The sequence below is a fragment of the Ambystoma mexicanum genome, chromosome 5p (genome assembly GCF_040938575.1).
Source record: "Ambystoma mexicanum isolate Mex_15411 chromosome 5p, UKY_AmexF1_1, whole genome shotgun sequence".
NCBI lineage: Eukaryota > Metazoa > Chordata > Amphibia > Caudata > Ambystomatidae > Ambystoma > Ambystoma mexicanum.
Genome location: NC_090930.1, coordinates 725,929,660 through 725,957,347, shown reverse-complemented (window position 1 = coordinate 725,957,347; position 27,688 = coordinate 725,929,660). Strand labels below are relative to the sequence as shown.

At 45.1% G+C, this 27,688-nt stretch overlaps 1 protein-coding gene across 7 annotated transcripts in view; it reads right to left on the bottom strand.

Moving 5' to 3' along the window:
• The window catches only part of SLC25A14 (solute carrier family 25 member 14), a 534,240-nt gene that overhangs the window by 111,666 nt on the left and 394,886 nt on the right, over nt 1-27,688 (bottom strand). For all 7 annotated transcript variants that reach the window (XM_069613100.1, XM_069613102.1, XM_069613103.1 and 4 more), the window contains one exon: nt 3,858-3,943. In XM_069613100.1, coding sequence (XP_069469201.1) covers nt 3,858-3,943 — 86 coding nt within the window. The remainder of the gene's footprint in view (nt 1-3,857; nt 3,944-27,688) is intronic.

The window sequence follows — 27,688 nt, the reverse complement described above, 5'->3', positions numbered from 1 at the left end:
AACATTTTCGATAGTCTATGGGGATCGTATTGCCACCTATGCAATAATTTGATAGCATGTAATTTATACTGCACGGCAATCGATACTTGTGAGGGTGTCTTACACATCTTTGCCCAGGTGCGTTGGTCCAATTCTCTACCCAAGTCTAGCTCCCATCTCTGTTTGAGCCTTGAAACTGATCCTGAGGCGGGCTTGAAAACAATGCCCGATACATTTGCAAAATCAGACCTTAAGTTTCAGTGCCGTGTCAAGAAGTTTCTCGAATGGTGTGAGGTACCTTGGGTTTTCATTCGCCAGTCTTCCCTCGACAGCACGCCTTTAAGCTGCAGATAGGTGTACAGGCTTTTAACAATCGTTTCATTATTATTAATGAAATTGTTTAGATGTTGAGATTATAGTGCAATAGATGAATTGTAATAATTCGAAAAACTGGCAGTTTAAGATGAAAATGTTTTAACCATGGTGTTAGGGAGAATTCTCAGAAATGTGCTAATTCCCTCCACCTTAGAAACCAATAGCAACTTTTCTGGATTTTGAGGACTTGATTTTATTTAACCTGGAGAGAGTGAGACCCTTTTTCCCCACTCTCTCATGTATTTTAATGTGGTTTTGTACACTGTTTCTTTTGGTTGTGGAGTCTGACAAACTCCATAGGCATCATCGTTTACATTGTGTCACACAGCACCTTCAGTGCAGTGGCACAGGGAAGTCTTTCAGATTTCCCAAAGGTTTAAATACCTTCTCTGGGATAAACTACTGTTTCCCAGAGCAGTAAAGTGAAATTGACTTTACTTACCATTGTAACTTTCTAGACCCAGCACACACTGTCTTACAATAGGGTGCTGGAGGGATTACCTAGTATTCCCTTTGTCTAGCTTCTCATGTAACATTTTTATATTGCCCTTTTCTCACTGAATGGCTGATGGCAGCGGTGTTGTGTTAACTACCATGGTGTGCCTTTACTGCAGGCTGCGTTCGCAGCTGCAGTAAAGCACCCAAGGGTGCCATTTTTGTCAAAATGGCCCGACTTCTTTTTCGCCATCTCTTTGTGGAAATGTCCTTCTTGAGATTTACTCTGCGCGCCAAACCAGGTTTGGTCCCATTGTTCGCTTTGCCTTTGGCAGGATTCATGAGTGAAGCCCGCCTCTGGCTCCAGGGTGTCTGGGGTAGGCAGGAAGTGAGGAAGGTGCCCGAAACTCCCTGTGCTTAGTCTCCAAGGAAACCCAAATGCACTCGGTGGCGATTGGCCGGCTGACTGTCCGGCAAGGATAGCCACCCTGCTGGGTGACTGACAGCTAGGCTGGAATGAATGGGAGAGAACTGAATAAAAGGTGAAGCTTTTGGCTTGGAAGGCAGAGTCGACCACTGGATGAAGGAACCGAAGAAGAACTTTAAGAGGACGCCTGCTGCAACTCCTGAACCGTTGGTTTGCCCGGTGAAGCCCTACTGCTGTGCTGAAACTCCAAATTTATATTGACAGAGAAGCCCCTGCAAGGACGACTTCTCCCTTTGAGTTGTTGGGAGCAAACAACTCCAAAGTAAGCCACCTGGACATATATCTTGGAGCTGGTTGAATTTCCATAGAGTTGCTGCTGGAAACCGTATAGCCAGGGAAAGGAACACCAGATTGTGTGCGTTGCTTTTAAACTGGCCAAGAGCTCCAGGAAGATCCTCCAGACTCCCAGGAAGCAGCACTGACCGAGCCTGAGCCCCCTCAACAGAGTGCAGGATCCCAGAAGCATGGAAAGTCCATACGACAGCCAGGAACCACAGTGTTGCTATTTGTGGTAGATGCGAGGAGCTGAAACACTGAACAGCCACTGAATTGAAGATACGCGGTTGCAAGCGGTGACTGTCCCATTGCAGTGCATGGGTCCCGAGAAGTCCTACCTCTTGTCCCCATGACTGAGGGCCAGGAACAGGGAGATCTGCAGAGCTGCAAAGGAACAGAAGTCATCTGCTGCACTTTTCTTCATTCTAAAGGTACTGTAAAGTCTGAGAGAACGTACCTCTTTTTTTTTTTTTTTTTTTATTTGTATATGGTTTTATTAAACCTTTACAAAAAACATCAACACATAGAATCAACACATAGTATAAATAGATACACAATTATAAATTTACGTAATTACATATTTAGAGTATTACAAAGGGTTAAGAGGATTAAAAATTACAAGAACAAACAGGAGCAAGCACAGTAGCAGCAAATTTACCTATATCTTTAACATATATGTATATCTTGTGACATCATGGTAACAGCAGATAGCTGTCTTCAAAGACTTCTAAAGCCCTGTGCAAAGACTTTAAACGTACCTACAAGGAAGTGTTTCAGCTCATATAGACTTTTGCCTATTGACTTTAGCTTAACCTCTTTTCACTGAATGACTCTTATTGGGGGATCTAAAAGTATTTGCCTGCTTAAGAATATTTGTGGTCTCTTGTATGTTCCAAATAACCTTTTCCTTTGACTTATTACTATATGATTCTAAATGCAACAGTGATATTAATGTCCCCAGCATCCTAGCAATTCAAGTAACCTGAGGGTGTAGGTAGTGTCTGAGGGCCATCCCAAAAGGTTATCTGATTTAGAGATCTTAAGATTGTGTATTTCATTAAGTGTATTTGAGTGTTACTGTTGTATTGCTCCCTTCTGAAGAAGGCTTACTCTAACTGACTGATAAATAAATTAATAATTGTTTATTCAAGAAACCTTGAGTGTAAGAGTTTATTTGAATACTTGTAACTGTAAATCTCTGTCTAACTCCAGTACAACTCACATTGACCCCTCTTGTGATAAGCCTGGCTGCTCAACAAGCTACCAGAAATGTGTAGTACAAGCTTATACCAAAGGTTGGGTTTCCTATACCTGTAGTCAGAGTTGTTTGTACTGTTCCCAGAGGGTACTGCACACAAACCTGGCCTAACACATGGTCTTTTTATTGTTGATGAAATTACTTTGATGTTGGGATTTCAGTGCAAAAGCTGAATTGTAATAATTTGAAAATTTGAAAGGTTTGTAATAAACCAAACATAATAAACCAAACATACTAAAGAAATTGTTAAAAAAAATACTGAACTTTTAAGAACAAGGCAATGTATACAAAATAAATGTTATGTTCTTAAAATAGAAAAGGGAATTCCCATCTGTAAAAGGTCGTTAGAAAACTGTATACATTTTAAGTGTTCCTTTTTTCTAACCAAAAAGTTGTAATCCTTTTCCCCCCATGACTTCAAAAATGTCCAGAAATGTATATCAATAGTTATTACATGCATGCTTAATATATTTCGCCCTCACATCTAAAGACGCTCTTGTTCTGTCCCAAAACATGTTTCTATTCTACTTAGCCCCCTTCCCTCTTTACGTCTGCTCACACATTTTAATGGACCATTCCCTCTTGCACGGTTGCATATGTGGCCTGTTTTAAAATAACACTGGAAAAATAGTCATCTTTCCCTTTTCCCCACAACCATACATTTGCCAATTCTACCCACCAAACACATCACCAGCTAATATTGTGGTAGATTTCACAATGTGCCCTTTAATTGGCTATTGCTTTTTTAAATCTTTCTGCATATAATCTTTGTTCCTTCATATTAACAGGTTGCTTAGCTTTTTCCTCCTATGAATCATCTTGCCCATAGATATTCAATCTCCATAACAATACTCCTCCCTGTGTGCCCTCTGCTAACCTTCACCGGTTGTCCGTCATTCTGTGACAATATTCTGGGCTTCATAATTTTGCTTGCAAATCTATATATCAGTACCATCAACTATGAACAATAAGACAAAGTAGCAAGCTGTTCCAGTACTAAACAAATTAAGCTTTCTTTCTGACATCAGGGATCAAACAATAAATTACCTTTAAAACATCTGTGGGGTTAGCGATCGATGACGAGATTACTCCAGAAATCACACCACATAAAACATTTAATAACAGCGTCTCATCTACAAGGAGGAAGAAATGAATAAAGGAATTAATGCAGAAGAGTGCATTGTTTAGTAGATCCCAAGTTGAAAGAAATCAATGGTAGTAATCTTGATCCTAGCTGTTGAGGTTGAGGCAGGCGGCGCACACATACACTTTACCTGCTCTTATATACCATTGGTGCATGGCATATGCTAGCAATAATAATATAAATAATAATATGAAAGTGTAATTGTAATGGGTTATTTATAACATGTTTAATACCCAGAGGTTTCCAAGTGCGGACCAGAGGAACAAACCTGTGCTGCTCCGCCTCGTCTTGCATTCATGACGAGCACGTTGCCCCCGAGCTATCCTCACGAAACGTGGTCTCGTGAAGCAAACTTATACCATTCTTTTGGCCTCGCTGTGCATGGCTTAGCAAGAATAGAGGATAGGGTGATTAGTGCGAGGCGGATATGCAACTTGTGGTATTGACGGGCGCAGGTTGGAAGTACCAGGCTCCTGCATGCCAGTGTACTTTCTACGTAGTTCACTTGGTGGGTGGGGTATGTTATCCCTAAAGGATATCTCAAAAACTGAACGTGGGTGACTTTGGAAGAGCTGAAAACTGGAGCCTCTGTCATTTCCAGTTGACATTAGGTATTGTTACAAGTCCACTTTTACTAGATCATAGTGTTCTGGAGGGTATACAATTGGAATTTGGTCCTTTCCCATAGTATGAGCAGTGAGCAATATATACAGGACTTTGAAGTGGATCCCTCTTTTGATTGTGAGTCTGTACTATGCATGAAGTGCTGGGGAAATGTGTTTGTGTATTTTCAGTCCAAATAGTAATCTTGCTGCCACATTTTAGTCTCTTTGGAGACTGTTATGTAGACAGTCAGGTATTTTAAAGATAGAGGCAGTTAATAGTGCCAAGGAGATAACTGCACTGCCACTGTCCTGTGTGTGAAGGTCAGGAACGGCATGATGCACCTTAAGGGGTGGAGTTGGGTGGAGCTGTGCCTTTTGATGGCTTTGAACTGTGGTTCTAGCGTGAGGTCACTGCCCATTGTGACCCTTAGATTTTGCACAGTAGCCGAAATACGTGGGCAAGGCCCTATTGCAACTGGACAGGGAATTGGTGTGGTGTTTGAAGGAGTAGGGCTGGGTATGTATTATTTATTTATTTCTGCATTTATAGCAGCGCACAAAACCCTCAGTCATCTAGGCGCTAGTTCCAGTAAGTGAGAAGAGACATTCTGCAAAGTGCAAGACCACGCATAAGGGTACAACATACAAGTGGATTTTGAAAAGCATAATCTGGCAGAGCCACGCCTCATGGTATAGGGGGCTCCTTCAGGTGTACATATAAGCATAGGGACAAAGTAAGGGTATGTGCACAGTCTGTAAAAGCCACGCCTTATGGTGCAGGGGTCTACTTCAGGAATACATATACAGGCAGGTAAAAAGCAACATTGGTGTGGGTGCGTAGTCTGGCAAAGCCTAGCATTATAAAGGAAGGTTAGCAATAAGACTACCGGAAGAGCATTTTCCCTGTTTGCAGACTTCTGCCACTAGTAGTAACTAGTTTCACAAATTAAGGCTTAGGAAACAATAAGACAATGTATAGCAAAAATAAAACACTAGCATGGAAAAAAGGTATACTGGAAATCACGCTTAAAGCAAGAGGAGTAGCCTACATTGATTCGCTGGAGATTTTGGAGTTAAGCATAGGCCTCCCCTTGCCTCTGGTGAAGCAGGCATAAAGCCAGTTAAAAGAATAACCACACACATATGAAAACAATTGCAATAACTGTTTTTCCTCTTGCACCGTTCCGATGATAATTTGGTTGCCTTGGCCAACTTTTCACTTTCCTTTCTTCCCACATACGTTTACTTTATTTGCATTTTTACTTTGTTTTAAATCTTTTTATGGTATGTACACACTTATTAATGCATTTTTTTTAAAAAACAGATTTTGTCTTCGTATTAGCCTTTGGTAACTGTACCACACACACTAGGCCACAGAACGCTCTGTTACCATTAGCTCAAACAATGTCCTGGTGCAAACATTTATTGAAAGAATAGGGCTTTTTTTTGCACAAGGGCACATTTTTTATTTAAACGTTTTACAGGATGTTCAAAGAGTACCTAGATTCTGGAAAGCTAGCGTTTACAAGAAGCTAGATGTCTTGCTGTTCTCATTTACCTGACCAAGCCTCCTCCAAGAGAAGGACGGGCCACCTTGGTTAGGGCAAACTATAGAACTGGTAACCTAAGGTCCAGGGAACACAGGGATAGAAACTAGAAGTGGCCATTAGTAGAGCAGGTCCCATTAAAGTGTGTAGAACCTCCAACAAGGTAATCGGGAACCCCAAGGCCGTCAAGGTTGGGACAAGCTGGGGGTGGGAGGAGAGGGAGGTTCCTCTATAGACTCCAACTTAGAGCCCTGAATAGCAAAACGCAGGAGACAGTCAGCCATACTAGTCCCATTGACCTGCTTAGGAACTGAAACTAGACGTTCAAGAGATCCTAAAAGGCTGGCAGTAGCGACAGAACTCAGGGTATGTTTTTGCAAACACCAGCAAAGTTGCTGTGAGTTTGTAAGAGATTGAAAAATAAAACTTCCACCACCGGAAATGTGAAATTAGAATAAAAAGGATATAGACTATAATGCACTGATGATGATACTTAATAAAGGTAAAAACATATATGCATCCTTGAGAGTCATCTATCTTGGGTTGAAAAACAATGCATAAAATGTCACTGCCCTCAAGACAAAAGATATTTTCGGGAGCAGAGAGGTGAACGTCTAGTGATGGCTACAGGGTGGTGCTGTGGCATGTCCGACATAGATGAAATAGCTTATTCTACTTTCACATTTCAGATTTAATGGTTTCTTTAAAGCTTCCATAAACCAATCGTAACTTAACTGGTGTTTGCTAAACATACACCAATGAATGTCAGACTATAGTTTACTGATAATCCCTAATAAGGGTGAAACATGCATGTGGCTGTCGGCATTCTTGAGAGCGGTCTGTGATGGGTTGAAACAGTGATGTATAAAATAGTACTGCCCTATAAGACAGACAATTTTCTGGCACAAAAGGCTCGCATTTGAGATAATTTCTATAACCACAATGCATAGCTCATTTGGCTCTGAAGTGGAGGTGAATCTCTAGTTATTGTTACAGGGTGGTGCTGTGGCATGCGCGACTAAGATGAAATGGATTATTCAACATTCGCAGTGAAGTTAGTGAAACACACGAACCGAACGCCACACATAGATGCTACATCTATTTCCTGTAATAAGATGCCAGTTAAGTAGTCAATCTGTGGCCATTTAGCTGTAGTGGACACATGCCTTCATTTTATTCAAAACCTCTATGCCCATAACACTCGTGAATGCATTCTAAAAATCCATATAACTAATCCACCTTAACTGCATGCATTTCAGTTCTATTGCATAATTAAAGAACAAAAATAGTGCTATGATGGCGAATAGCAGAATACTCAACCGAGAATACAGCTCAACATATTTTTTATTGTCATCTCAGGAAGGTGGCTGAACAAAGGTTCTTCACGGGGAACAAATAACAGAACCTGGTATCCACAATGGCCAAACTAGATAAATCATGCCCTTGCAGTAGGTGCAAACAAAATGGTGATGTGGGCAAGTAATGTCCAAAGGTCCCTGGGCCAAGTCTGGATCATCCTATGCAGGGTAAAAATACTTCTATGAGTTTGTCTCACCCGTTTGGGGTTGACCAGGGTAGATGAACTCTTACAGTGACTTAAAGGTTTTCACTTAAAACCGAGTTACTCTACTTCTTTAGTAACAGTGTTAAGATGAATATCCAATCAAAAAAATCCTAAAGATCTACTCTAGGGGGGCCTAGCAGTCCAGGTTTTATTGCCTATTCTACAAAACACAGTAGTAGCGATTAAGCAACCTTCTGATGATCACCTGGTTACCCACCCTCAAAAGGGTGCTTATAGAATCTCTGCATGGTTTTGTGGCCGTTTCACCAATTACTCCTTGGTGCCAAGGTGATCGCATACTCTGGGAAAGTAGACTCCACACCTCTACCAGGCAAGAACTCCTTTGCTTTGCCTTAAGGGATAGCCACACAACTGCCAGGCTGGAATTTCTCCCATTACGCCACCCACCATCTGGGTGATTTTCAGAGTGAACTTCTTCTTAGCCACTAGCGAAGGGCCGCCTTGCAATGCTGATCCCATTACAGGTTTGCATTAATTTCCTTATGTTTCACTGGCTCCCATTGGGACTCTGGGCTATAGCTCCAGCAGTCTCATAATCTGCTCATTTCGCTTTTGAGGCTCCCTGGCACTTGCCAAGATCTGGGTTTGCACCCTTCAACAAGCCTGTGGCCTTATCCACAAAGTTCTCTAGGCCTGGTCAGTATATGGACTATAGCCCTAGTATACCCTTGGCAATGTGGTGTGGAAGTTAGAATTAGGAGATGGACCTGGTGATATTTGGGTTTGAATATTTCTTTATTGAACACCCAAAAAAACTAATCCATCCCCAAGTTTCTTGGCCCTAGAAAAGAAAGCAGTCTAAACGAACGCTTGTCAGGATGTCCTACTTTATAAGCAGAGTCCGGCATCCATAAATCTATTCCAGTCTAATTGCTGTCCCTACCACTATAGGCAAAACAACCTGACTTTAACAAGGGCCTTTGCCCAAACGAAAGAATGGTGGCTAGTATCTATTTATCAGGAAACAGAGCTGCTTGGTTCCACTGCACCGTTCAAATCTTGACACCAAATGTCTATGTTTCCCCTACTCCAGGCTGGAATTTCTCCCATTACGCCACCCATTCTGGGTGATTTTCAGAGTGAACTTCTTCTTAGCCACAGTGTTTGGTTAGCTATTCTTCCTGGGATTAATCAGGTTTTTGTATTCGTGGCACTTTCTCCAGTTAGTCATCTCCTGGCTTTTATCCCTCCCTGGGGTCTTGGGTCTCACACCCCTGCTTGGAGTTCAGGGCCTCCCTTATCCCGCCGTGGAGTGTGGCCTCCCTCACCCCGCGTAGGGGTCTGGGTAGCCTTTCCACCATCCTCCCGGTTCCCTGCAGTGACTATGTATCTTCACAGTCTCTGTGCAGTGCTCCTCCAGGGAGTCATTCAAGTAGGCCGACGCGGCTTCTCCCTACCCGTTATATTTCTGCAGTGTTATGGCACTGATTCCTTGTTGCACCGTTTGTCCACCACTCAATTTTTCTCCACTGCTTGAGAATCTCCTGGACCGGACTTCTCTGGTCTGTGTCTCAGCAGGTTTGCCGAGCTCTCCAAAGACTTGGCTGATGGGTGAATCTGCCATGCCAGGCAAAGGCTTCCTTCTTCCTGCCACACCTCCCAGGAGTAGGTATCTCCCCCTCTGCAGCTCTGGGGGCTACTCTGCTGTCCCAATGCACGCTGCAGGGTAATTTAAGTCTGAGCTATGCACAGATACGCTTTCCTGATGGTTCCTCGGGAGTTCAGGAGGATGTTTTTTTTCATTGTTCGGTTGTTTTTGCCTGTAGAGGATGAAATTAAGTTTGGGTCAAAAGCTGAGCCAGACATAGTCAAAGCGTTCTCATACATCATTATTTCCACATACCCCATAAAGGTGTTAAGTCCCTGGGGAACAAGGGATAGCGACTCAGGAACTCTTGGAGGTTTCCCTGTCCCTTAAGCAGTGTTAAGCACAGTGGCCTCACCTCCCTAGTCCCCAAGGGGGTCACTCCCCCTTGAGGAGATGTGTAAAACTCTTCAGATTCGCCACAGCACAGAGTCTCTGGTAGGCCGCCTCCACCGGAATTGCCACTCAGAGCGATGGTGGCCAAATGATTCAATTACAGAGACCGGGAAGAAATACTAGAGGAGGCCAAGGCAGCAGGAATACTTCAATATGGAAGAGCCTCCATCACGATCCTCCCAGACTACATTCTCCAGGTGCAGCGAGCAATGGTCATCATTTGAAGAGGTTTAACAGCATATATGAAAGAGCAACAAATGTATGTTCATTTTTCCAACTAAATTGAGAACAATCCACATGGGCTGCTTGCTCGTTGATATTTAGGGATCCACAGGAAGCCAGGGACTGACTTGAAGAAAGGGGCATAATCAGCTCGCCAGGTGAGAATACAAAGACAACAAAGAAAGGGACGAGTCTACTCCTAAACAATGGCAAGAGCAAATGCGGATCACATTAGCAAGAAACTAGCATGGATCCAACCAAAAATTACAGGATGAACATAATGAAAGATGGAACGATTAAGAGACTGGATGAGACACTGGTCAACGGAAGCTGGTGGACTGCAGCCAGTTGAATAAGGACAATTGGGAGATGAAAGACCTGAGGGGAGAACCAGATAAGCAAGTGGGGCTCTGAAAGCCTACCGGTACACCTGATAGAAGAAAGAGACTTGATTAAGGTATAACTGGGGCCTACAGGAAAGTTAGAACAGTTTCCCCACACCCTGCACGCAGGAGGGGAAAGAGCACCATCTAAGAAAGCAGGAACGGCACCAAAAATGGTTATCCTTTTCCACATTTCCTGAGAAAGTCTTAAGAAGGAACCAGAGGACAAGGGACAGGCCTTTCACTCCTTAATGAGATACAATGGGAAGGAAAAAGGTAAAGGTCGGCTTTGAAAGTATGAGGAAGGGAATGGTGTTACCATTTCTTGTTTTTTAATGAATTTCTTTTGTTTAAAGTGCGGCCCTAGCTCGCAAGCAGCAGAGTGCTGTACAGAGTGTGAGTAGGCAGCATTTGGGCTCACTTAACAGTATTGCAGTACTTTGAGGTCTGTGTGTCAGTATGTGCATCAATTGAAATGAGTTCTTGGTTGGGTGTTGCTGAAAGAGCCATGTTTTGAGCGATTTGCGAAAATGGAGAATTGTGAGGGCATTCTGAGCCGACACCAGGATTGAGTTCCAGAAGGTGGGTGCATGACAAGAGAAGAATTGTTTGCGGGTCCTCTCTTTGCGGACGAGTTGTGATTCAAGCTGGTTGGTCGATTTGATGCGCGAGGAGCGTGTGCCACCAGATATGTGGAACTTAGCTGCCAGGTATGCTGGTGTGCTACTCGTGACTTCTTTGTAGACAATGCAGTTAGTCTTGAACAGTATCCTGGCTTCAAGTGGCAGCTCAGGGGTGTACCATGGGGTATATGGTTTCTTCTTAGCCTGGCTAAATTTTAGAGGGGGGCATGAGTTCCACCAGTTTCATAGCAGAGTTGCTGAATAATTCCAGGAAGCCTGAGGCATTCCCTGTGGTGGGGAAGTCTGCAAAGTTTGCTTCTGGCTCATTGACCAGCAAGGATTTGAATGAGCTGTGTTGAGTGAGAGTGCGTTTAGCCAGACATTTGTGAGCCATGGTTCAGTGGGTAACTGATAATGGGATGGCGGTATGGTCAGACTAGCCAAGTGGGATAGAGTCTGGACAGGTGATGAAGGGGAATGATGTGAATACTAAGTCTAGGGTGTTTCCTTTGATGTGCGGGGGGAGGGGGAGAAGAGCACAATTCGCTTAAGGTCCATGAAAGCGGTCAGTGCGAAAAGCGTGCTTTGAGTGTTGTTGTCAGCCTGTGACTTGGCGATGTTAAAATCACTTAGAAAGACATTATTTGAATGTGCTAATTTGGTAGAGGAGAGTACGTTGCCCATCTCTGCAATGAATATCCCTCCTGCGAGGTGGTCTGTAGATGAGGTGGAAAGTGATTATTCCTTGTGCGATAGAGGGAACCGGCAGGCGAGTTATTCAAATGAGCTTGTTCTGGGAGAGGGGATGAAGCATGGCCAAATCGCGTGACCGACTGCTGAGCAAACACTGAACATGAGAGGGCGTGTGCATGTGGTCTGTCAGTGTTGGATGGGGGCAATGCAATATTGACAAGGTTTGCTAGGGTCCTTTGCCAAGGCTTCCCAGGGCCCTTGGCCATTTGAACCCTAGTGAGTGGGCATGGGCTCTGGAGGGAGGAGACATGGTGATGTCTTTTGGTGAGCAGCAGCAGTAGCGATAAGTTTGTAGGTGAAATGCAGGATAGTGGGTCAGGCCGTTGGCCCTACCAGGCCCAAACCGGTGCAAACAGGTGAGATCCTTGTCTTGGCATGTCCTTTGCTGAAGACGCCAGTGATGAAGCTGTCTAAGGAGGACTGATAAAATAGGTGATGGCGGAACAAATGAGTGGCAGGGCCTGGTCACGTGACTAGTAGCCTACTCAATGTTGTCTGCAATGCAAAATGGGAGGGCCCTGTGTCTTTCTAGGCAGAGCACCATAGAAATGCGTGGGAAATGCAGCTTTTACGAGGGGTTCATGGGAGATTGGAGGGGTGCAGGAACCGAGAGGCAGATTTGTTGGTTTGACAAGGATGGTGGGCAGAGCATTCTATACCTTTATAAATGAATACGCCCTGCACACATTCCTCACAGAAGCTTGAAGAGGTTAAAATGCTAATGCTGGAGGCCCGGGGCAGTATAAGTGGAAGCAGGTGAGTTCAATAAAGTTTGAGGCCCACAGCTGGTTTTATGGAAAGCTGGAGGTCAAGTGGACCAAAAGAAGTTAAAGCTAGTGTTTTTCCTGAACGTTATGGAGCAGAGAGATAGATGCATGGAGGGCATCCTCCCTGGATCACTGTGAATTTTCATTATTCTCTGTATCCCATGCCCCTTATGTCAAGAATGGACTACATATTTCACCCAGAGCAAACAATAGAATCTGGAGACTAAATGCTTTTTACCTGCTAGATGAAAAGGTGGTGAAATAATTACAGAATCCGAAGAGTATTACCATAACATCATGAACGCTGTAGACTCCAAACAACCACTCTGAGAGACTTACAAAACTGTGTTGAGAGAGGAGGACATAACTGGAAGGGAGAAAGACAGAGGGGAAAATAGACTGTGAAGCAAAGAGCAGGAAACTAGAGGAGCAATGAATGGCATACCCCTTCAGTGGAGTTCTTAAGGGAGCTAGGGAAGATGTTAAAACACAGTCAGTGGACTGTGGCATGGTGGTGAGAATTTACAAATGGAGGCATAAGGCAGGGACTCGACTAGCATGGCTATCGCAGAGACGCAAACAGAGCAGGGTAATCAGTGAGATAATCAAAAAAAGACGGAAACGTCCTCGATACCAGAGAGGTAGTGTGGGTCTTTGCCTCATTCTATACAGAATTATACAAGGCACGGAAACAGAGCCCAGAAGAGAAACTCACTAAATTCCTAGCAGATCTCCCAGTCAGAAAAGTAACAGAGGGGTAAAGCAAGGCCTTAGAAGGTGAGCTCATGGATGAAGAATAAGCTGCGGTTGAACAACTGGAGAAGGGCAAAAAAAGGACCTAATGGTTTATCTATAGAACTGTGGAAACTACTTAAAGGGGCACCCAAAAAGACAATGAGGGGAATGTCAAGGCAAGATAGGGACAAGGGAATCTGATTTTAGGGAGGCTTGTAGTTCTCCTGAGCGAGGGAAACCACTATAGATCTGTGCGAGTCTTCACGACCGATCTCCCTCATTAACAGCGAAACAAAGATATTAGTCAGGGCATTTGCAAATAAGCTACTGAAAACTATAGAGGAAATAATACATGAATCCCAATGTGGCATCAGTAAGAGGTGGTCAACAAGGATCAATATAAGGAGACCGTGTAGTTTTGGGAAAAGTGAAAACACAGACGATCCTAGCATGTATCCTTTCCCTAGACACGCTTAAAGCGAGTTGAGCTACATGTTCGGGGTGCTCAGTAAAATGGGATTCATAGCGGGCTTCCTTAATCGAGTGAGGTTATTGTACAATAAACCGAAGGCTAGTTAAGGTCAATGGATTAGTCTAACACTTTTGAACGGGAAAGCGGCACAAAACTGTGTTGCCTCCAATCGCCACACCTCTTCGAGATAGTAATCGAATACACTGTACAGGGAAAGCAGAGGTATGGTGTAAAAACTGTCCACCGAAAATCACGGTGAATTAATTCAAATATTTAGGATCATGTGTTCAAAAGGAGGAAAAATCAATTCTACGAATTAAATGTGGTACCGGCCCTCAAATGTTTAGAAGCTGAAGTGAATCACTGGAACGGACTACCCCCTCTTCTCTCTTCAGATGTGCTGCACTCGCGCCTTGAAACACTTGTGTACAGGCGCGTTATGAATGTCATATCATATCATATCATATAAAATGATCAAGTTCCCCAGAATGTTGTAAATAAGCCAAACAGCAAATGACATTAAAACAGAGGACTTTTAAAGAGTGGCGAGGACTCTTATAGGGGAGGCAAGGTTTCACAAGTATGACACTGACACAAAAGGTACAATTTGTAAAACCTTTATTAAAGTTTCTGGGTTTGGAAAAACTCCTATTCTGCCCTATCACTAGGATGGGAGTAGTCTCGACCATCAAATAAGAAATAAAACAATCCTAGTGAAGTCAGTCAAATCAAAATGGCCTATGCTAACAAAATCTAATGCCTGCCCTATCTCTCGTACAAGAAGTGTATAAAGGAGATATGTATATAAAGCAAAATCAGTGTTTCAAATGTAAAGAATAAATGTGGCTGAATCAGTTCTACCTCGCCACATTAGACAGCACAGAGTAAGGTGGTCCCCGTAGGCAAGATGAGACACTCTGGCGTGGGTTTTCAACACAAAACAGTTCAAGACGTGGATCGAAGCCCGCCTAGCCCTCCAGTTAAAGTCTCTTTCTAGACTTCCAAATAACGTTTCAACAAAAAGTTCATGCCGGTCCCCCTCTTTTGGGCTCAGACCTTTCACAACAAAAGTTCACGTTGGTCCCCCTTCGTCGGGCTCAGACCTTTCACAACAAAAGTTCACGTTGGTCCCCCTTCGTCGGGCTCAGGCCAGTCACAACAAAAGTTCAACAATGCTTGGAGGGGGCTCCCTTGCCCTAACCTATTAACACTTCGGGTCTCCCTCAGTCGGGCTCCGACTATTTTCGTATGTCAAAGACTTTCGAATGTGCGTGGCTTTGTTTACAGACCTCAGCAGGACCACTTTGACTGAAAGTTCAATGTTCAGCTTTTCACTCTCCCAATATCTCTGGGTTAACTTTGTTCACTTTTGCTTTTACAGTTAATTCACTTTATCGCTACAAACAATGCACCTTTCAGGGGAGACTTGAATGGGCTACTTCCTTTCGCCAGATCACTCTGTTACTCAGTATCACTGATTACACAGCTGTCCTTACTTCAAAGTTCATTCAAAGGTCTGCCTTTCTTCGCGTCTCATCCACACGCGTGCAGCCTTCACATGTGATATAATGTTGCCACTTCAATCTTTAACACACACCAGTATATCAGGTCGCTTGCCAACTCACCGGCTGTGTGCGTTTCTTTCTTGGTTTTACGATTTCCAATTCACGAGTCAAGGTTAGTCTCACAGACTTGGCCTCTCCTCCCCAACTCTGCCGTTCGCCCAGGAGGGTCACTGGCGTCCTTGAAACACAATGCAGCCTTCTACTTTGGGATCTGGCCTTCTCCACGTGTGTTTTGTGGCCTTTTATAGGCAACAACCTTCTGTACGTAACTCTTGGGGTTTCTGACCCGCTGCTCTCGTCCCTTGGTCCGTCGCTCTGCTACAGTAGGTTTGTCTCAGTACCCGAAGTTCTGCTCATACTTGAGAGCTGAGGTTGTCCTGTTTCAGGACCTCCATTATAAAGCCCCTCTGAGTTGCTGACAAATACTATTTTATTGCGTATACTAATTTAACTGTGTGCATTCCACTACAGTGCTTTTATATTCTGTTGTTGCATTCTATTGCTAGCGATTGTACGACTGGTGATTTTATACTTTTACAGAGTGCTGGAGTTCCACGGTTGCGGCCAGACCCCTTTTATACTTGTAGGCGTTCCTGCGCCTCGTTCTGGTACTGCTCACAGCATTTATATGCCAGTTCCTACGCCTTTGCAGCGGACGGGTGCAGCGGGTACGCCGTCAGCGCCTCAGAGGCGCGCTTAAGGCAAGCCTGTATGTGTCCATCCATGCCCAGGCTCGGCCCTAGATGTACCACGGCTCTAAGTCCACCTTACAAAACCCCTGCTATTTGGGGCGGAGCTTTTGGCTCTGGCTCCAGCCGATACTAACTGGCCTAATAACTTCTGTCTTTGCCCGACATCTGAGGCTACACCACTGGTGTACAGTCTTTTACTGAATGCTCGGTCGCTGGCAGTGCATGCCCAAAGTTGCCGGGACCTGGCTAGAAGACCATCAACCTGATCTTGCATTCATATCTGAAACCTGGCTTGGCCCTCACTGGGACCCTAGTATTATTCAACTGCTTCCTCCCAATTATTCTATGTTGAGATGTGATCGCCCCCCCCCCACACATTGGCAGAGGTGTTGTCATTTTTTTTAACTCGAGATTGAAACTTTGCACTATGCAATTTGATCATGGTTTTAACATGGATGCAATTCTGGTTAGCATCTCTATGTCTGCTTCCAATACCCTATATGTACTACTGATTTATTGCCCTTCTGGCTATGACAAAAGGTTCTGTTAAGGGGTTCCTGGGATGGTCGCTACACACCTCCAGAAACATTCCAACTTGATTATCATGGGTGATTTTAACCTTCCAATAAATGAAACTGCTAGCGCATTGGGAAAACAATTTTTGCTTTCGATGTTTGACTTGGGTCTTCCTCAGCAGAAAAACTGTTCTACACATCAGCTTGTAATACTTTATGTTTGCTCCACCCGCAACTCTGACAGTTGCTCAAGCGATGCCTATTATCTGGTCTGACCATTCAGTGGTCCCTTTTTATGACACCCAAATCATTGTGCGGTTGCATTTGGCTAAATTTGATCGGCAGGTCAATTGAAAAAGTGTTTGGTAGCCATTGGTGAGTGGATGGTGAGAAATTAGCTTAAGCTTAATGTTGAAAAAACAGAGGTGTTGGTGGTGGGTATCCCTTCTCTGTTCTCCACCCCAGAGTTTTGGCCGGAGAGTTTTGGCCCTTTTCCTCAGCCGGTCCCCTCAGTAAAAGATCTAGGCGTTAAAATGACGGCCTCTCTTTCTATGGCTGACCAGATCTCTGTCTGGCAAAGGACCCACTTTGAGCTACGGACTCTCTGAAAAAGTCCCTCCTTGCCTTCCTGCTAAGTTCCATGCTCCTGTTGTCTCCTCCTTAGTCATTAGTAATATCGACTATTGTAATGCCCTCTAGTTGGCCCTCCCTAAACATCTTCTGCGGTGTCTCCAGCTGCTGCAAAATGCAGCTGCTAGAGCCATTCTTCGCCCCCCACGGGGTGCTCATATGACCCTGCTACTGCGGCATCTTCACTGGCTACCTGTGGAGCAAAGTGTTAGGTTCAAAGCTATATGCATAGTGCACAAGTCCTTTTATGGACTAGTGGCCAAACTCCTTCAGAATAAATTTGGTTTGTACATATCATTGAGGCCTCTTCGTTCCCAAGATCTGAAGATAATAAAGCCTCCGAGGTTCAGGCTTGCCCGCATATGGGGGGGGGGAACGTGCATTCTCGGTGGTGGCTGCAAAGGCCTGGAACCAGCTCCCTTTCTTCCTGCGCAATATTGAATCCCATTAATTGTTTCACCGACACTTAAGACCTTCCTGTTTTAGCTCTCTTGTGGTTCGGACGGTCCCCTCTCAGCCTAGCGTCAAGATGCCCCTGGGCTTATGCTGCGCTCTACAAGTTTACTTAAGATAGAATACTCATGTTCCACCTTGCTCAGTGTGTGCCTCTAGGTTCCGCCTTTTATCCGTGTGAGGAGAGCTAATTGGTATCAGGTGCCTGACCCCATTAGTGGGACATGTCCAGTACGATCTATAAGAGCTAGTCTTTATTCTCAGTCACCCTCTTCCTCGGCCCAGTGTGTGTAAAAAGGGGTTGGGGGCTGGGACATCAGAGTCCTAATAAATAGGATGGTAGGATGTACAAAAAAGGGGGAATACCCTCAGTTGCCTCACCCCCACTCCCTGAAGTCTTCTCACCCAGGTTATCCTCCCGCAGTGTTCCACCCCCAGGGTCTAGATCCAAAGGCAATGGCCATGCCGTGGCCACCTGAGAGAGAGAGAGAGAGAGAGAGAGAGAGAGAGAGAGAGAGAGAGAGAGAGAAAGAGAAAGAGAAAGAGAAAGAGAAAGAGAAAGAGAAAGAGAAAGAGAAAGAGAAAGAGAAAGAGAAAGAGAAAGAGAAAGAGAAAGAGAAAGAGAAAGAGAAAGAGAAAGAGAAAGAGAAAGAGAAAGAGAAAGAGAAAGAGAAAGAGAAAGAGAAAGAGAAAGAGAAAGAGAAAGAGAAAGAGAAAGAGAAAGAGAAAGAGAAAGAGAAAGAGAAAGAGAAAGAGAAAGAGAAAGAGAGAGAGAGAGAGAGAGAGAGAGAGAGAGGGAGGGAGGGAGGTCTCCTGCCACTAGTGGTTGAGACACCCTTTGGTTTCTTACACTCTCTGCATTGTATTATGGCAGAATAAGACACCAAGAGTCTGAATGTAAACGTTAAAAAATTCCCACTGGGAAAGGGGTTTAGGGTTACCAAACCAAAGATTAAACTACTGGGCTGCTCAACTTGCTGTAGTAAATGGTAGGAAATACCTGAAAGGTTGGATGGGAATAGTAGACACTAAACCAGTTGGGATAGAAGGAACAGGGGAGTTTTTTATACAATAAACACATTCATCATAAGGTTCCAGCAGTAACGAAAGCAGTAGGGATTTCATTGACGAAAGCCAGCGACGTCTGGGCTGGGAAGGGAGATTAGCGCTGATGGCATCCTTGTGGGTGAGCGGGGGAGGAGAGGGTCAGAGGGACCCAGAACCTAATTTAGAATGGTAGCAACAAAGAAATTTAGCGTGTTGAAGATATAGTACAAAATTCTAATCTCAAGCCATTTCAAGAACTTGAGAGGGAATTTGGGGTCAGGGGTCTGCAACCTTTGGCTCCCAGATGTGTTTGGACTACCATTCCCATCCAGCCTGTACAGCATAGTCAATGTCAGGAGATCATGGGAGTTGTAGTCCGAAACATCTGGAGAGCCACAGGTTGCAGACCCCTAGGACATACAGATTTCTACAAATACTTGCAGCTACGGCACACTCTGATGGACTCTTTGGAAGGATGGAATCCCCTTCTGCAGGCATCCCTCTAGAAAGTAATGTGTTTGTCTGTGAAATAAAAGCCAAGCAAGTCTTGCCCCTATAGAAAGTGTTATCTTTTTACTTAATCATGTCAATGGGAGGCCTGAAACAAAGGTGGGAAAAAACAGGGGATAATTAATAAGGATGATTGGAGTGATGCGCTAGAATACCCGAAAGAAGAAGCCATATTGGCGAGGCTCAGACTAATCCAATTCAATACTTGCACAGGAATTATTACTGGAGGGAAAGGCTGAGTAAAATGTTGAGAGGGGGAATCAAGATATGTCCAAAAGGTGACGACACATGGTGTGGAATTGCCACAAGCCACAAAGGTACTGGTAGAGAATTATAAAGGTAATGGTCAGCTTAGTTTGCCACCAAGCTGATCCCAAGGCAATATTGTTCGGGATGTCGTAACAACTGACTGCCCAAAGAACAAAGACGCTCTTGAATAACCTTTATCGTAGTCAAGTGGGAAATAGCGGGAAACTGGATGAGTCCGGAGCCACCGACGTTGGCAAAATGGCTGAACAGTATGTATTACATTTAAAAAATGGGATCAGCTCATGTACAAGAACAGAGGCTGTCCCGAGAAGTTTGAAAAAGCTGAAACTGTTAGGACCAATGATGAGTAAACACATATAACAAAATGTGGGTAAGAAAGAGGGCGGGCAAGGGGAAGGAAACCGTAGTGTGATGAATCCGATGGCGTGATCACTCCTTCCCTGATGGTGACCTCCCCTCATGGTGCCAGGGGAAGGCAGTCACTACCTGATCCTGACCCCGGGGGTGGCTATATGAGGGAGGATCACATGGTGGGGGCGGACAGCCTCCAGAGGAGTGTCATGGCATCATCGTATGAGACATGGTATCCCCTTTTCTTCTGAGGATATCCCTCCCCTCATCCACCTAGGAAGAGTGTTGAAAACCCTTCTACCAGATCTATATACAAACCATCAAAAACCGACTTGCCTTTAATAACCACTAAGAACGTTTGCCCAAACCTCATATGCAAGTCGTCAAGAATGGACTTCCATTCAGAAGCACAAGGATATTGGGACGAGGAATCGAGTAAAACAGATCGCCCAAATCCAAGAGCACAAGTGGCGTTCTAGTTGTTTTGAGCACTTACCCACAGCAAGGAAATTTAAAAACATCTGAAGCAGCGGACCAGGGAGAGCATCTGGCAGGAAAAGACTGCATCTCTCGTAAGCGATAGAGATCGAGGGACTGGAAGGCGTTCTGTGGAGCCAACCATCTCATTGAGAAGAAGGGAAGCTTGCTGCCAGCTTACAACGGGAGAGACGAAATACGCCAGGAAGAACTGGCGAGTCCACGAAAGGGAAGCAGAGACACCAGGACGTATTGGCAGACATGCCAAACACCGTTAATGAACAAAACTGCCCCTGAAAGAATACATGCAAGTGAACATTGTTATAAAAGGGGAAAAAGTAATCCGAACAAGAGACTTGTGTGAGTGAATGCAATACGCATGTGAAAGATGTCCTGACAGAATAGTACCAGGAAGATATGATACCAAAAAAGGCTAATATAAGAGACTCATTATAAATTTGCCGTTCCATGGCTGCTCTGCCCGACAGGTCTGACCCTGCCCAGCGGCCACGACATGCAAACAATTCACAGAGGCGCTGGCACAATTGGTGCGAGTGCACCATTGCTTCCATGTCCCCATTGCCATAGAGTCCTATTTTTTAAGCCAGCGCCTGACTTCCCAGGCACCCGGATTTGTAATATCCCAGTGGCACCGGGAAGCCAGGTACTGGTAAAATATTACAGGTCCAGCGGCAACCTGCCGGTAGCACCAGCAGGGTTACTGCAGAGCCCGTAATGAGACGCTATCAGTATGGGAAATGAGTCCACATAAGAAAGCCCTGGCAGTAGAGTATACCAGGCAGTTTAAAAGTAAAAAGAAATCCCTATGTAAGAAAGCACTGGCAGGAGAATATAGCAGGTGGATGTCAATTCTGAACATGTGTCTTTATGAGAAAGCCCCGATAGGAAAAACATCAAGCATGAAGATGAAGATGAACAAAGTGTAAACCGAAATGAACTCAAGAAATCATTATCTGATCACATCAGAAAAAGGCAGAGGAAATATATTAAAGGAGAAAAGAAACCTGGTCAGAGAGTACACCAGGTATTCTAACACTGCAATGTCCAATGGTCACGTTGTTGTGTGCGCCAGCCGTATTGATAATCAAGAGACTGATCATTCTTAACGGAAACCAGAGTGAAGAGAAATCCAGGGGAAGGGGAATCACTCTCTGGGTCAAGGAACTCTATCCTTGGGAACGTGTTGTGTTGGAGTTTCACATTTTCTTTTTAAACATTTATACATTACTCAAGGCCAAAGAAATTTTCCTTTCCACTTTAGAGGGGGATCAGAATAGAACTTTGGACACAGGACGTTTTGTTTTGGCCATTCTGACCGTTGGCAGATCCTTAGTTTTGGTTTCAGGAAGGGAAAGAAAAGTCTGACCAAAACTATGAACCCTCTGTGTCAAAGTGTAATTCCTGACTCCTCACATATGGTGCCAGGAATGGGATTGGGCCAGTTGGCACACTGGGGGAATCCTCAGGTTTGAAAAACCTAGCAACAGAGCTTCAGATTCATCAGTAGCTACAGAGCAATCCACATGATCTGATTTGTGTAGTAGTATGGGGGAGTTAATTCAGTCTGGACATCAGGTCTTAATACCAACTGACCTGGTCTTAATACCCCCATCAGGCACCTACATCAGACTTGTCTCTAAGTCAGGCCTAACTAGGGAGGGAGTACCAACTAAAGCCCTTGGGGTTTGGGGGAAGAGGGTAGCCGAGGTTATTCCAGACCTTGCATTCACCCAAAGGAATGATCCCTTGCTTGCAGAAGTTTTCCTTTATGCGTTACTTGAAGAGGAGGGCAGAGAGAAAGGGGGGCCATTTTATTTCCGAATGGCTGAACTACTCTATAGGGGTGACCTTAGTCCTGATTGGTACTCCCAGATCTCAGACAGGCACAGATATTAGGCCATTTGTATTGGCCAGGAATGTATGCCGATGTGAAAATCTTCGTGTTTACTTGTGCCCTGTGCCCAAAAGACCAGCATTCAGATGCCCCCTCCAGCTCGATTACAGCCGTTACCAATAATTCACGTGCCCTTTTCCCTGCATAGGCATGGAGAGAGTTGGGCACCTTGAACCATAAAAACTGGGGAATAGATATATGTTGGTAATTGTGGATTACGCAACTCTATATCCTGAAGCATTTGTATTATGCAGTAATACGACCCAACAAATCCTCAAGCATTTTATTCTATTTTTCTCATGAGTCGGGTTCGCGAAGGAGAACCTAATTATTAAGTGTGTGTGGGGCAGAGCCCCTTCTTTCATCCTCTCCCTTCAATAACGAGCCACCAGTGTATTTGTTGGCTGCCTGCAGTACATGCCAGCAGCCAGCATGAGAAGAAATGCCCTCCAATTAGTTTCTGCCTGTGCATGTGGGGTTGGAAGGGCGCTTTTCGGAGCAGCCCCATCCCCCAGCCCATCATGCACAAATCAGTGGCCCGGACAGATGTGTAAAATCACATCATAGCCGTTAGGCAGAATCCTTTGCAGTTCCCTTAAGGAGCAGTACAGAAGATTAAGACTACAGGTATATGAAATAAATCCCCTTTGGTATCAGTCCGTACTACAAAGACTTAGTTGGTAGCTGTGGCTAAGCAGTCAGACTTATCTCAAGAGGGAGATGAGCAGTATTCAGGGTTTACACATTAGGGCTATAGCACTATGGAACAGGGAAACACTGACCAAAGCTTTGTATCAAAAAGAATATGACAATGCATTACTTACCGTAAAAGCATTTCTGATGGTTGTATTTGCTTAAATTCACATGCTGTGCATAGTCTGGCATCCAGTGGTCACTGCGGAGTAGTGCATTTTGTTTTTCATAGTCGAAAAGGGGATGTTGAGAAGGGCGTGTCTGTAATACTATCCCTATAGTGACGTGCATTGTACCCAAAATCCCTCACGCGTCGAGGTCCCTCTGGTTGTATTTTTTCTGCCCTGAGGGAGCCTTATTAGACATGAGTGAGTACAGAAAAGAGAGAGAGAAGTAATAAGATGTCTATGTTCCTTCCATCCGAGCGGGGAGGAAGGGTGGGCGCATGTGAATCTAAGCAGATACGACCATCAGAAATGCTTTTACGGTAAGTAATGCATTGTCTTCTGATGTTTGTTAATCTGCTTAGAATCACATGCTGTGCATAGACTAGTGAGCAGTACCCGGAGGTGGGTTGTGAGAAGGAACAGTAGAGAAAAGATGTCTTAATACTGCTTGTCCCACCTGGGAATCAGCTCTAGAATGGGCATCTAGGCAGTAGTGTTTTGTAAAGGTGTGTACAGAACTCCAGGTTGCCGCTTTGCAAATGGACTCCAGCAGGACATTTGCAATGAAAGCTATGGAAGCCCCTGTGCCTTGAGTAGAATGTGCTCTTGGCTTGAAGGGTAGTTCTCTCTTAGCAAGAGTGTAACAGAGAGTGATGCATTGGACAATCCATCTAGAAATAGTGGCTTTTGAAACAGCATCTCCATCTCTTCCTGCTGCCACCGAGAAAAATAACTTATTAGTCTTTCTTAGTGGTCTAGATCTTTCCATATAAACCATGATCGCTCTGCGTACATCCAGTGTGTGCAGGCTCTTTTCTCCCAAGCTTGATGGGTTTTGAAAGAACGTTGGTAGTTCTATAGACTGGTTGACATGGAATTTAGAAATTAATCGGTGCAAACCTAGGATGTGTGCGTAGAACTACTTTATCTTTCTGAACTGTTACAAAGGGGTCTAGTATAGAGAGCTTGTAGTTCACTTACCCTCCTAATGGAGGTGATAGCTATTAAGAAAGCAGTTTTAAGAGTGATGTTCTTAAGAGTTGCATTGTGGATAGGTTAGAAGGGTGAGCCCATCAGCCTTGTTAGTACCACATTCAGGTCCCATCCGGGAGCTGGGTTGGAAATAGGAGGGTGGATTCTTTTTACTCTTCCATGAAGGCTTTAATAAATGGAACCTTCCACCAAGACACTTTATGTTGAGACATAGTGTATGCGGAAAGTGCCGCTAGGTGAACTTTAATGGAATTAAAGACTAAACCTGAATCTAACAAGTGAGTTAGGTAGAGAACAATTTGTGTGGGAGAGCAGTCAACGGGGTTGATGCTCCTAGCCCTACACCATATGACGAACCGTTTCCACTTGCTGGAGTAGCAGTAACGAGTGTTTGGTTTCCTTGCTTTTCTAAGGATGTCCATGCATCTCTGAGGGAGTTGCAAGTGGCCAAATTCTATGACTTCAGGAGCCAGGCTGCTAAATTCAGGGTCTGCGGGCATGGGTGCAGCATTGTTCCCCTGTCCTGTGACAGCATGTTGTCAGCAGGGTAGTTTCACCGGTGGTGACAGAGAAATCTCCATCAGGTGAGCGAACCAGGGTTGTCAGGCCCACATAGGGGCTACTAGTATCAGGGTAACTGGATCCTGGTGCATCTTGTGCACCAGGAACCAGTGCACTATTTTGTTGAGAAGGGGAGTCGGGGGGAAAAGTGTAAACAAATTTCCCTGACCACGTTATCTAGAGACCGTTCCCCTTGGAGCGGTTCTGGGGATAACTGGAGGCATAATTTTGGCATTGGGTATTCTCCAGAGTTGCGAACAAATCTATTTCTGGGAAGCCCCATTGTGTGAAAACGTCGAAGACGATGTCTTCTTGTAATCGCCATTCGTACTCTGCGGGCAGAGGGAAGTCTCTGCTGAGTTAGTCTGCTAGCAGATTGAGTTCCCCTGGTACATGTTGTGACAACAGAACATGTTGTGTTTGAGAGCCCACTTCCAGATGTTTTGGGACAGCTTGGACAGCCCTGGAGAGTGAGTGCCCCCTTGCTTGTTCAGGTAGTACATGGCTGTGGTGCTGTCTGTGAGGACCAGCACTGTCTTCCCTTGCAGGTGTGTCTGGAAAGCCTTCAGTGCTTTGAAGACCGCTAGTAGTTTCAGCAAGTTTATGTGTCTGGACGCTACACTCGGAGTCCAAACTCTGTGTGCAGTCTGATGGGATAGGTGAGCCCCCCATCCTGTGAGGGATGCGTCTGTGGTTAGAGTGGCCTCCACTGCGGGGGTGGCGAATGGTTTCCCTATTACAAGGTTATCCTTTGACCACCACCGCAGCGAGAGAACCAAGGCCTGCGAGACCACCACTAGATCGTCCCATTGTCCGCTGGCCCGACACCACTGGCTGTTGAGCCACTCTTGCATTGGGCGCATGCGCAGTCGCGCGTGAGGTACCAAATATATACATGACGCCATCATTCCTAGCAAACGCGTTGCTTTGCGTACCGTCACCTCTCGACCGGCTACATATTGAGGGATCTGAAACAGCATATTTTGGACCTTCTCGTTGGAGGGGAAGACAAGGCCGTCCTTTGTTCAAATTAGAGCCCCTAGGAATTGTTTGACCTGGATGGGGTCTGGGCTGGACTTCTTCTCGTTGATGGAGAAGCCCAGTTGGAATAAAAGGTCTACAGTCTTTTGTGTATTTGAGAAGCATGTCTCGTAAGAATCCCCGGTTAACAGCCAATCATCGAGGTAAGGGTATACTGGGATGGACAACCTGCGCAGGTGGGCCGCTGCCACTGCCAGTACTTTCGTGAATACCCTCGGCGCTGACACTATGCCGAAGGGTAGCACTTTGAACTGGTAGTGTTTACCCTCTATCATGAACCTGAGGTATTTCCTGTGCGCTGGCAACACTAAAATATGAAAGTATGCATCTTTCATGTCCAGTGTTGTCATGTAATCTCCCTGTGAAAGCAGGGGGATTACCTCCTCTAGGGTCACCATGCGAAATGTTTGAGGTTTGACAAATTTGTTTGCTGGGCGCAGATCTAGTACAGGGCGCATGGTTAAGTCCTTTTTGGGTTCAAGGAAGCACACTGAATAACTACCTTCTGTTACCTATGATAGAGGCACAACCTCTATTGCTCCTTTATCTAGTAGCAGCTGGACTTCTTGAAGAAGGATGTCGAGGTGCTCTGGTGATGGGTGTCTTCCCCTTGGGGGTCTGTAAGAAGGGAACCGACTGAATTCTATACAGTACCCGTGGGCTTTAGTTGACAATACCCATCGGTCTGTTGTTATACCCTCCCATGCTGGTAGAAAAGATGTTAACCGGCCCCCGACTGGCAACGCATGGGAGGGGACCCGAACTTTCGGGTCATTTGGTGTCGGTAGCCGGGGAGCCTCTAGGAGTAGGGCCCCGACCTCTTCCCTTGCCACGACATTGTCCTCTCTGAGTGTATTGGCCGCTGGATCCTTGAGTAGAGGACCAGTTGCTTGCAGGAGTATTGTTCTTGTTTATGTTGTTGCTGTCGTTGGCCTCGAAAAAAGTGTTGGTTTCCATAACCTCTCTTATTAGGCGGCCTTGATATCTGGTCTAGAGTCTTAAGGGTGTCGAAATCCTTTTTAGCAGTCTCTAGCGCATCATCCACCGCTTTACCAAACAGGTTGGAATCCTCGATTGGTTTATTAATGAGGGACGACTGGGTCTCTGGTTTAAAACCGGAGTTCCGGAGCCAGACGTGACACTTGAGAAGTATACCTTGAACTAAAGACCGGCCCGCTGTCTCCGCAGCATCTAGTGTGTTTTTGATGATGCTCTGGTTAACCAAGGTACCTTCTGTTACAGTGGCCAACAAGCGAGTTCGCAGGGGCTCAGGGACTTCTTCGAGGTCTTGGCGTAACTTTCCCCATTGGGCATCAGCATAGCTTGCCAATAAGGTGTTATTGGCAATTCTGGTTGAAAACGCTGCCGAGGCTGTAATCCTCTTTCCCAGGGCGTACAGCTTCTTTCTGGTAGATAGCGGCACCCCTGCCCTTTTCCTTGTGGTTGTTACTACCAATGAATCTGGTTTTGAATGACCCTTAATGTATAATGGGTCAGATGGTGAGGGACTAAACAGTTTTCCAATTCTAGGGTTGACCCCTCTAACCAACGCAGGCGTTGACAACGATGGAATAAGTCGCCTTTTCACTGAGGCGAGAAGGGGAATGGCCTGGCTCATGGGTGGTTTCTCCTTGATGATCTTTTCTACAAAATCTATCTCAGGAGCAACTTCCCCTGTATCAATCCCAAAATGTGCTGCTGCTTTCCGTAGTGGCGCATTGAAGGTAGGCTGGTCATCTATAGGTGACGGATTTCTGACTAGTGTGGTTTGAGGAGAGGACAGGTTTAGAACGTCAGGTTCTGTCAACGCCCCTGGGGACTGCGAGGGCTGGGAGCCACCTCCATCTGGGCCTTCTTCAAAGCCCCCACCACCAAAGTCTGGGTCTTCTTCAAAACCTTCTTCTTCTAGGTTTTGTTGATCTTCAACATTTATGAATTCCTCATCCTCTTGGAAGTGAGTGTCTTCTTCAGTGAGGTCATAGGTATTGACCCCCTCTTGCAGTGGGTTAAATAGTCTAGGGTATTTAGCCCTAGGATCTTCAAGAAGTACCTCTCTTGATCATTTGGGTGTTACAGGAGAGGGGGTGGACATGAATCTATCCAGCTTGTCCATACATGATTGGAATATTTCTAAAGTCCATTGGGGTAACCCAGAACGGTCTGGAAGCGTAAAGGGAAGCT